The sequence below is a fragment of the Agrilus planipennis genome, unplaced genomic scaffold (assembly GCF_000699045.2).
Source record: "Agrilus planipennis isolate EAB-ADULT unplaced genomic scaffold, Apla_2.0 scaffold88, whole genome shotgun sequence".
NCBI lineage: Eukaryota > Metazoa > Arthropoda > Insecta > Coleoptera > Buprestidae > Agrilus > Agrilus planipennis.
Window position 1 is genome coordinate 894,620 of NW_020438872.1, and position 11,543 is coordinate 906,162.

The window sequence follows — 11,543 nt, forward strand, 5'->3', positions numbered from 1 at the left end:
GCATCGATAGACGCCGGCCGTGAAAGCCTAAGAACTACAAAAAAATATATATATTTTATATACTTATAAGTCGATATACTTATTAGATTTTTAATTATTGTTAAACCGGAACGTGACCCCGTCGTCTGCATCTATTTGGCGTGTAATTACAGAACGTGTATTATTCGAGTAGGCAAGTGCAAGTGCAGTATAAACTAATTTTTGTCCACTTATCCTGGGTTTAATAAAGCGCCTTCCGAGCTATTGCAATTCGCGGAGCCTTTACTGCTTTAAATTCTTTATGATTTCGATCTACTTATTAACAAACTCCGCTAAAGCAACGGTTGAGAAACTTCTGAAGTCTTGTTTTTGAATTTAATAAACATTATCCGCATTCCAGCCATAGCTTCTGTCAGCGAGTCCTAGCAAGCCTTATAGCTAAATAAACGTGTGAGACTTTACATCTTACTAAGAATATCGTTTATCTTTTTATTGTACTTATACTCCTAGGTGATATTCCATTCCATTCCATTCCATCTAGAGCAAGAATTCTTGCTATTTACCTGTGTTATTTCTTACAGTCACTTACTTTACAATTGATGCATTTTCAACCCCTGTTCTAGAACATTCCGTTAAATAACGTTAAATATCAGTTACCTATCGCTAGTTCACTTTTCATTTCATATGTACATACGTTTTTCATTAATTTGTCTTCAATATACCGCTACACTTTTATTACCACTTTTATTGTCTCGAAATTGATTTCTAAGCCTGCAGAAAATGAACATAAAGTTTTGGCCATGTGACCGATAAAAACACTATTAGGCCAAGTTACATGTAACATGGTAAATACACATTTTCCTATTCGACAAATATTAATTATAAATTTCGATATTAACGACCAATAGCCGGGTCCCCATTGCTGTTCGGAAACACTAAAGTGCAGTGAAAATGACACAGCTATAGCGGTTCAATTTTTTTTACAAGGAATTCGCTGTTACGTCGGAAATTTAATATGAGTGTGTGGAACGTGGAACTAAATGTATGAGAAACCCTGGTTTAGACATATTAAAATTATAATCATTTGGACACAGAATGTAGGATTCGTTCTTTTAGTAAAGTATGTTACTAGTAGGAAGTTTGTAAAACAAATAGCGCGGCTTAGAGCCGGAAGCTGAAGTAGCGTTTTGTTTGGTAAACTTTGTTTTAATAACTTTGAAGAAATTTAAATTTGTTGTAGAAAGAGCAGTTGTCGTTAAGTTGTAAGGAGCTTCCGCTATGTCAGCACAACAATTTGGCGGATCATTGGCTTGAATAACAAGATGTACTAGTTGCTCCTCTTATAAAACACGATGTTTCTTAAATCTGATTGCTCTTCAAATTAAGATTACCTTAATCTTTTAAATATCAATTTCACCTGCTTACGGCTCATTAAATTTCAATTTTACAGCTATTGTCCCATCTGGGTTACAGCCCAGGGACGTTACATTTCGATTCGTTGCACGACTACAAATTCCATGAATTTCTCCCAAGCTATTATCCATTCAACCTGAACATGTATTCTTCACCCTTCTCACTACTACTTCTATTCTTATAAAACAACAACACCCTACACTGATATGAGATTATCTAAAAACCAATAACCTCGTACACACGTAACGAGTTTCTGTAATCTAATTTAGTCCTTCGCATAAACACCCGATAAATATAGTAAAAACTGAAATTAAATTGAACTGAATTACTATATTGTGTTGTACTCGCACTCGGATAGTATCTATTAATACCATGAGATTCTACGTACTAACATTGTTACATAATTATCACCTCTCAAAGTTTACTAAATACCTTTCGTCTCTCAGTAACTTCACGAGCGTCTTTTTATGTTTTAATTATATTCTTATATATTTGAAACAGTACTAGAAATGTAAACATAAAAAAACGCCGGTGAAATTATCATGAGATGTAAGTATTTACCTAGCATTACGCAGAATTTCATAGGGTTAACGGTTTTCAAGTGCGGTGTCATACAGTAGGAGCCGGAAGGTATTTATTAGGCACTGAGAAATGATAATTGTGTACAAAAGTACATAAAAACTCATGGTGCTAATGGTTTTCGAGTGCTGTGTCAAATAAGTACATATCGGCGTTATTGTTCATAAATCTGTATAATAACTTAAACATAAAAAAGCGCTCGTAAAATTATTAGGAAAAGGAAGGCATTTATAAGAGATCGAGATGTGATAATTTTGTAAAAAAGTACGTAGAATCTCATGGTACTAACGGTTTTCGAATGCGGTGACAAATAAGTACTTTTCGGTATTATTGTTTTAAAATATACGAAATAGCTTAAAAATAAAACAGCGCCAGTGAAATATTTGGGATGTGGAAGGTATTTACTAACCCTCAGGTGAAACCACGTATGCGGTTATTGCTTTGTTTTAATTAGTAATCTCTTTGAATAATCCTGTTGAATCATACTTACCTCAATTATAACCAAATTGTGTGGTATCTGCGATTATTAATATTAACAAGTAGTAATGTAATTATAACCAGTTTTGTATCACCTATTATTTAATAAAAGACATTATGAACATTTTATTTGATATTTTGAATCATTAGCACTTGTTCTAACGCTGTGATCTCTCTCTTTTCAAATTTTTAGAGAACTTCCTATTTTACCATGGATCTTCAATTAAAAGAAGTTACATCCCAAATATTTACTTTCATACAATCATACTAACTATGCATTAATTCTTATTTCAACTTAGTAACTCTTTATGGTTTTTTATTCTTTGATTAGTTTGTCAAGTTAAGTATTCTCATTTAGGTAATTTTGAATACATCAATCAAAATCTCCTCAGGCGATATTTAGTAGTTAGTAGTAAAACCTATAGTAAGTTTTTCTAAAACATTACAGGGATATGTGACCTCTGTATTAAATTCTTATATAGTATCAACATTCTGTAAAAATTTACAGGGACATGTAATCTGTCTATAATCCTACTATATAGTATCCTCCTTCATTCTGTTTCTGTGGCGACCCATAGCGGTTGGTAGCAAAAGCTATTACAAATTCCTGTAAACCTGTACAGGGATATGTAATCTCTCTATTACCTTCTTATTTAATAGGTTCCTCATTCATAACGATTCATTACGACCTCTAGCGGTTGGTAGCAAAAGCTATTACAACATTCAAGGTTACATGAACCTGTAACGAAGTACGAATTAACTTATAGATTTCTATGAAGCAGTCGTTCATCGTCACAGACTTCTGTAATTCATACTGGTATATTAATCTGTCGTTCAGGGTCACAGATTTCTGTAATTCTTACAAGTATATTAATCCGTCGTTCAAATTCATAGATTTCTGTAATTCATACTGGTGTATGAATCTGTCGTTCAAGGTCACAGATTTCTGTAATTCATACTGGTATATGAATCTTTCGTTCGAGGTCACAGATTTCTGTAAACTTAACATTTATGCATTCATACTGGTATATGAATCTTTCATTCAAGGTTACACAAATTTCAAAATGTAGTATAGTAATATCTTGGAATTAACTCTGAACTCTGGTGGCGCCATCTATGATTGGGTAGCTAAAGTATGGTTTTTGGTTTACAGATTCCTGTAGCCTCTTTATTTAAGATTCTTTCTTTCTTTCTTTCTTTATTTAAGATTCTTTATTTAAGATTCTTTCTTTCTTTATTTAAGATTCTTTATTTAAGATTCTTTCTTTCTTTATTTAAGATTCTTTATTTAAAGGTTTTAAGCTTGTAGGGCTGGATAAATGGGTTAGAAGGGGGCCCCCTTGAAGCCCGCCCCCTAACCCAATATACCGGACTTGAGCTCCATAAATATTGGTTTACCAATCACCTGCAAATGCTACGGTGCTGCCACCCATCATGAAACCCCAAAACCCAAAATTATTGTTATTATTATCGCTATTATCTTTAGTTTTGAGGTTTCATGCCAGGTGGCAGCGCCAAAAATTACGCGAAATTACGCGAAATTACACGAAATTACAGGAATCTGTAATTTGGCGTGTCGGTCGTGGGGACGTGGTAGGAACTTATATTTATATTAATATTACTAATTACAGAAGAAAAAAAGCGTATGTTTATTTACATCAATGTTTTGCGAAATTACAAAGGTTACCGTAATAAAAATAATAACACGTCCCTACTTTTAATAATACTTAAAATCTATCTATAATTATATTACTCTACGACTTATACTAAGTTAGTAATACAGTTACTTTATTAAATATACAAATATCTTAAACTAATTATTACGAACTACTTACATTATCTAAAATTATATTACTCTAATTCTTATACTAAGTAAGCAACAAGATTACCTCAATTTTATTAAATACACAAATATCTTAAACTAATTACTACTAACTACTTAATCTATCTAAAATTAAATTACTTTAAGACTTATACTAAGTTAGTAAACAGATTAATCTTATTAAATAAATACACAAATATCTTAAACTAATGCTTAGTGTTAATTTTCAATACAACAAACTAAATGAATTTAACTAATTAAATCTTTAAATACAAAAATTATTCATTATATNAGATTCTACGTATCTTTTTACGTAATTGTCGCTTCTCTGAACTAAGTAAATGCCTTCCATCTCCGAATAATCTTACGAGCGCTTTTCTACCTCTTTTAATCATTTTATATATATTAGCAAAAAGAATGCCGGAAAGTATTTATTGGACGCCGCACTGGAAAACCGTTGGCACCATGAGATTCTACGTATCTTTTTACGTAATTGTCGCTTCTCTGAACTAAGTAAATGCCTTCCATCTCCGAATAATCTTACGAGCGCTTTTCTACCTCTTTTAATCATTTTATATATATTAGCAAAAAGAATGCCGGAAAGTATTTATTGGACGCCGCACTGGAAAACCGTTGGCACCATGAGATTCTACGTATCTTTTTACGTAATTGTCGCTTCTCTGAACTAAGTAAATGCCTTCCATCTCCGAATAATCTTACGAGCGCTTTTCTACCTCTTTTAATCATTTTATATATATTAGCAAAAAGAATGTCGGAATGTATTTATTGGGCATCGCACTGAAATACCGTCGACACCATGAGATTCTGCGTATCCTTTTACACAGTTGTCGCTTCTCTAAACTAAGTAAATACCTTTCATCTTCGAATAATTTCACGAGCGCTTTTCTACATTTTAATCATTTTATATATATTAGCAAAAAGAATGTCGGAATGTATTTATTGGGCATCGCACTGAAATACCGTCGACACCATGAGATTCTGCGTATCCTTTTACACAATTGTCGCTTCTCTAAACTAAGTAAATACCTTTCATCTTCGAATAATTTCACGAGCGCTTTTCTACTTTTTGATCATTTTATATGCATTAGCAAAAAGAATGTCGGAAAGTATTTATTGGACATCGCACTAGAATACCGTCGACACCATGAGATTCTGCGTATCCTTTTACACAATTGTCGCTTCTCTGAACTAAGTAAATACCTTTCATCTCTGAACAATTTCACGAGCGCTTTTCTACTTTTTGATCATTTTATATGCATTAGCAAAACGAATGCCGGAAAGTATTTATTGGACATCGCACTGGAATACCGTCGACACCATGAGATTCTACGTATCTTTTTACACAATTGTCGCTTCTCTAAACTAAGTAAATACCTTTTATCTCCGAACAATTTTACGAGCGCTTTTGTACTTTTTAATCATTTTGTATATATTAGCAAAAAGAATGCCGGAAAGTATTTATTGGGCATCGCACTGAAATACCGTCGAGACCATGAGATTCCACGTATCTTTTTACACAATTATCGCTTCTCTGAACTAAGTAAATACCTTTCATCTCTGAACAATTTCACGAGCGCTTTTCTACTTTTTGATCATTTTATATGCATTAGCAAAAAGAATGCCGGAAAGTATTTATTGGTCATCGCACTGGAAAACCTTTGGCACCATGAGATTCTACGTATCTTTTTACGTAATTGTCGCTTCTCTGAACTAAGTAAATGCCTTCCATCTCCGAATAATCTTACGAGCGCTTTTCTATGTTTAAGCCGTTTTATACATTTTAATGTCGGAAAAAACCAGTTTAACACTGTACTNTTAAAAAGAACCAAAGGTTTCTCATCTTGTGAAGTCAGACCGGGTACTTAATAAAATATAAAAATCAAAAATTCAACTTATCTTTTTTATGCTGCGATGTCCTGAATATTGTCCGGATTGTAAACAAGTCCTCCAATACTCAATCGTTTAACGGGTATGACATTGCGGTAGTTTTGGCTCATAAAATTTTTCCTGAAAAATACACAAGCAAGATATTGGAAATTATGCGGTTTTTGATCACTTAGTTAAACAAGTTAACAATAGGATAAGGATACTAAAACAGTTTGTATAATAACCAAAACAATATCGTCAATACAAACTGTAAAACTTATATACCAAGTGTTTTAACATCCTTATCCTAAAATTGTAAATTTTATAAATCGTCACTGTAATGTTATTATACAGAAAAGAAAATCAAAATTGCTTTTCTATTTGTAATGAAAAGCTTAGTAAATAACTAAACAGTTCAGTAATTTCATTAAAATATATTTTGAATTGTATTTCATTAGATTAAAGCATATTGATTCAAATAAAATTTAATAAGTCTGTAAAACAATAAAAAAAAAAACAAGTTGAAGTTGGTAAATAAAAGATAAATCAAAGAATAACATTTATGTTACTGTGAACCACATAAATGAAAATGACTGGAGGGGAGCAATCTTACCTCAAATTGTAAAAGCTGCATGAAAAACTATATTACTAACAAAAATCATTTTTTCTTTTTAAAGAGAACGAAGTAAACAATTTATTAGTGTTTACGAAGAGCTTGTAAAACGTAAGCTTTGACCAAATCTGGATAAGAACAGTGGAGAGATGACCTAGTTTCATTATCTCTTTAATAACACAGCACATGCGTCCTTGCTAAAGGAACGAATTGTATACGAGGGACATTTCAACGAAACAAATTAAAATTTTATCAATTTAATTTTAAGTTAATTCAAAATGTTACTTATTATGTTTCAAATTGAAAGTTACGTGAAATAAATATTAAGTCAAAAGAATATGATCTTAATTAGGACTTGTTGCAGTAATAGACATTTCTACATTTGGTATTATTTTCGGTAAAATTTTATTTTGTTACCATCGACAGCTTTTCTTATTTGTTAGTTTCTCTATTTTTGTTAATATTTGCATGCTATTAATTTACAGGGAGAGGTCATGCTTTTATGACGTAATATTTGTTAAGGGGTTACAGAAAACGTGACGAATTTTATGATGGGCCTTTTTCTGTCAAAAGAAGTTTTCCCGTTTACCACTTAAAATAAATAATTTTAAAATACTAATGTAGGCACATTAGTACAACAAATACGCTGTACAATTGTTACAAAATATTAAATGTATAGCTAAAAAATTTATAAAATGTNTATCCTTAGCGCGGTAATTTAAAATAAATGAACTGAAATAAGTATGTTATGGTAAAGAATGGTTGGCTTCGAGGATTAAATCCTAAATAAATTAAGACGTGTTAAGGATCAAGAGCAACGACAAACATTGCAACAGGATGACACACGGGAATAAAGTTAAGTCCCTCTCAAGGGATACATGCTTACCAGTTCCATCTCGGATCCAGTGGTTCATGGCTCTAGGCGAAGCTTCAACGTAACACTTATAAATATATTTTTGAACTTTATTGTCATGTGTTGCATTAAACACTTTGCTGATGGTGTGTATAGTCATACATCACATCAATTATTGTTATTATTATACATATAATTAACAAACAGTTTTGTAACAATTTAGTTACTTTTTCTACGTTTACTAAACTAAGCGACCCATATCCTGATTGTTTCCCTTAGGTAATTCATTCATAACTTCAATATTCGAATTACAACAGACTTGGTTTCAAAACCACATAAAAAAATAGCTAAGGAGTTACCACCTCTTTTTTTTTAATTTTTTTGCTTATATTCGACAATAAAATTAACGAACAATAAACTTATTACTGTTATTATCCGATGAATAATTTTATTTTATTTTGATAGGCGCGTAAAAAATGTATAATTACACTGATATACTTATCAAAAATTTTGACCTGTTAGTTTGCTCAGATTTAGAAAGTTTAGGTTATTATAATAATCAATTAATTTAGATATTCGAACTATTTGCAATGAGAACAAAACGGCACCTACCCTAATACCTGTAGCTATTTAATATAATTTTTTTATTGTATAATTTTCTACCCTTGTTTGTGCTTTTAGTGGTGTAACTCCTTTTAAAACAGACAGTTACAAGTAAATATAAAAAGGTTTCTTAATCAAGTCCATACAAAATATATTGATTACAGTGTTTCACTTTTTTTTAGAATATCTCATATATTATGTATGTACAACTATAAATGGAAACTGACCCACAGTATGAGACAAAACGTAGTGCCTTTTTAATGTCTGAAATTCATCTTATATTTCAACAACACGTCATGGTATGATAAATTCTAATTACAATTATTTATTAATAATTTGTAGAAGGTACTCTTTGGTAGGTAAATCATCTATTTTTAGATTACACTAATAGTTAATAGCGATTACCTTCTACTATATTAGACTACAATTTTAAAAATTACAACCCTGTAGGTATCGTGAGTTTACACACGAATGGAATAATTTTATTTATTAGACATTCGACTCATACTGTGGCATGGAGTTAGTAGTAATACATAAAGTCAGAATGCGTCAGAATTCTAGTAAAAATTATTCTTTTTCTTGTTTATTATTGTTAATTTAACTTCGGAAGACATAGGTTTTTATGTATAAAATGTTGTGTATGTTATTGTAACCTAGCATCGTTGTAAGATATACATAATACGTAGGTAAAAACTTTAATTCTTTTTTACGTAATTTAATTATTTACCGTAAACAGTTAGTGTAGATGATCTTAAGGAAGACACATAACAGTAGATGATATGCCGTTGGATGATAGATATGAAGTTTTTTTGTCGATGTAATGTAGCGGGTACTTTTTTTTTTTTTTGAAACAATCAATGGTAATAAAAGCACTAATAAGTTCGAGGTAAGGCAAGACTGAGTCCAGCCCAGTACATAATGGTTGGTCACGATTATTATATTATTGATAAAACGAGACAAACGAGGCAAGTTAAGGCATTAAAGCCATCCACATCGACTCAAATTCAATTTGGGGCAGACCGATGCACTTTGCTGCCAGTCGTAGACGTATTCGTATCGCCTTGCCTCGCCTCGAACGTGTTCGTGCTCGTGCTCAAGTGTGTATGCACCTTTACGTATTCATCATACTTTGACAAGAACGAATACAGCATGTCTTTAAAAAGTTACAGATTATGTAAATATTAGTAGACTTTACTTTCGAGTATTTTAGTTGTGCCTATGTAAAAAAATGTTTACTAGGTATATTAATACATCCAACAAATATAGTCTTTGTAAGTATTATAGTTACGTTAGTATGTACGATCAAGAAATATTAATTACATTAGAGCAAAATAAGCCTATGAAAAATTGTTTGGTTTGAGTTGGCCCGAGGGAGCTAATTGAAATAAACATTGTCATTTGGGAAATGGAAGTGGGGAAGCAATAGCAAAGGAAGACGTCGACAACGCACAAATGCAAAAGGTAACGACAGTTACTTCAATTGCTAACCAGTCTTGAGATTAGTAAACAGCAGATAAAAATAAAAATAGGTGCAATGCTTACAGGTGTTTTACAACCACAACTAGAGTGATGGACCCAAGTGGGTGTCTTTTTGGTGCTTGGGACTGGAAGAGCCTTCGGCGGAGCGAGAGTCCAAGAATAGGGGGGAAATGTGACGGTTGTAATCGCATAGTCGTCGCTGACGTTGTCTTCTTCCGAACCTTTCTTTGACTTCGACTTTTTCTTCGGTTTCTTCAGATTCTCCTTCACCACAGGTTTTCGCGGTTTCGTCATTTCCACGTGCTTTGGCGTGCTCTGAGTGGTGGTTGTCTTCACCAGAAGATGTAGTTCTAGTAACAACAAAAATTCACGTCTTATTTCTGTAAATCGTTGCAAATGGATATTTTTCTTTGCACATACCCTGTAGTCGCACAGTACCCTCACTTCTGCCAACAATATTTGTGGATGAACACATGTAATCGCCAAAATCTCGTTTCTCCAATGATTTTATTGTCAGATTCATAAAATAGGAATAGTCGCTCAAAGTTGTTTCTGTTATAATATATTTGTCGCTAGGCAGAAGCTTTTCTCCTAAAACAAAATAATCTAAAAGAACTTGTAATACCCGGTAAATACGAGGTTTATATAGAAAAACATTGCGCTACTATACAATTAATCAGGCTGACAAACTTTGTAAATAAATTGATCTAATTGATGACAGTATTTATTTAATTAGAAAATCATACAACTTTTCCTTTAAACTAATGACTTATAAAAACACAAAGAAAATCGAGACGAATGAAAACTATATTTTATGATTAATAAATGTTGATTAAATTACGTATAACTCAGTTAAAAAAGTTCTTACGTTAAAAAAGCTATAGCTCTTGCAATATTTGCAGGCCAGTAAGAAATATGAAAATAAAACAGAATATAAAATATAATTTCTGTTAGGTACTGTCTGATAAATCTTTTAAATTCAAATCCAACTTTGAATGAGTTAAAGTGTTAAATAAAGAAGATTACACATGCAGATTCAGTACAACTAGCAGCAGAAATTTTGTAGACGAAAGAGCTTTTCAGTGTTAAACGTGTTAAATGGATAAGCCACTGATTACATATTCGTGTTGGAATTGAGTCTGATACCTAAACAAACATGTTAATTCATGAGAGTTACATGGTTCCTTACAATTCAGGACATATATTCCGTCCAACTTCTACTAAATAATTCATTATTCTTTTTATGCGGCGAACAAATTTGAAATAGTCCAAACACTGCAAGAATTAGTTCAAAGGAGACAAGCATTTAACGTTTGAGCATTGTAACTTAATTATTTCGGTTGGCATAACATTTAGGACATTATCTTTGAGCCTGCCTTTGTAAGTATTTTATTGCTCAAGACGATAATTCAATTACTGCCTAAGATAAATTCAAAAAGTACAGTTACCGAAAGATGAAAGGGAATTAATGTCACAACGTAATTCTTTCATAGATATTTCAAGTAAAACATCTCAGTAACCACGAAATTAGTAATACGCAATAGATGCTATGTCGAATAATTGTCGAGTGTTACTAAGAATTAGAATCGTCGAATAGCAGAGGTAATACTGACTTCAAAAAAAAATTATTAGGGATAAAACCGAGTTCCAAAAGTTGCCGATTATGAACGTAATTTTGAGAACAAGATTTGTCGAGTATTACCTCTATTAATTGACGAAGATAATTATTTATTTCAACCGTTGGTTCATAAATCATAGAAAAATAAAGCCGGAAAGTATTTATTGGACGCCGCACTGGAAAACCGTTGGCACCATGAGATTCTACGTATCTTTTTACG

At 32.0% G+C, this 11,543-nt stretch overlaps 1 protein-coding gene across 4 annotated transcripts in view; it reads right to left on the bottom strand.

Annotated features, from left to right (window-relative positions):
- Positions 1 to 6,112: 6,112 nt before the first annotated feature.
- The window catches only part of LOC108738260 (lachesin-like), a 69,459-nt gene continuing 64,028 nt past the window's right edge, over positions 6,113 to 11,543 (bottom strand). For 3 of the 4 annotated variants that reach the window (XM_025979128.1, XM_025979142.1, XM_025979145.1), the window contains 2 exons: positions 10,126 to 10,296; positions 8,119 to 10,055 (listed from right to left, as the gene is read on the bottom strand). In XM_025979128.1, coding sequence (XP_025834913.1) covers positions 9,703 to 10,055; positions 10,126 to 10,296 — 524 coding nt within the window. In that variant the 3' untranslated portion in view covers positions 8,119 to 9,702. Of the gene's footprint in view, positions 6,299 to 8,118; positions 10,056 to 10,125; positions 10,297 to 11,543 lie in introns of those variants that run through there. The other variant, XM_025979134.1, reaches the window with a different exon arrangement.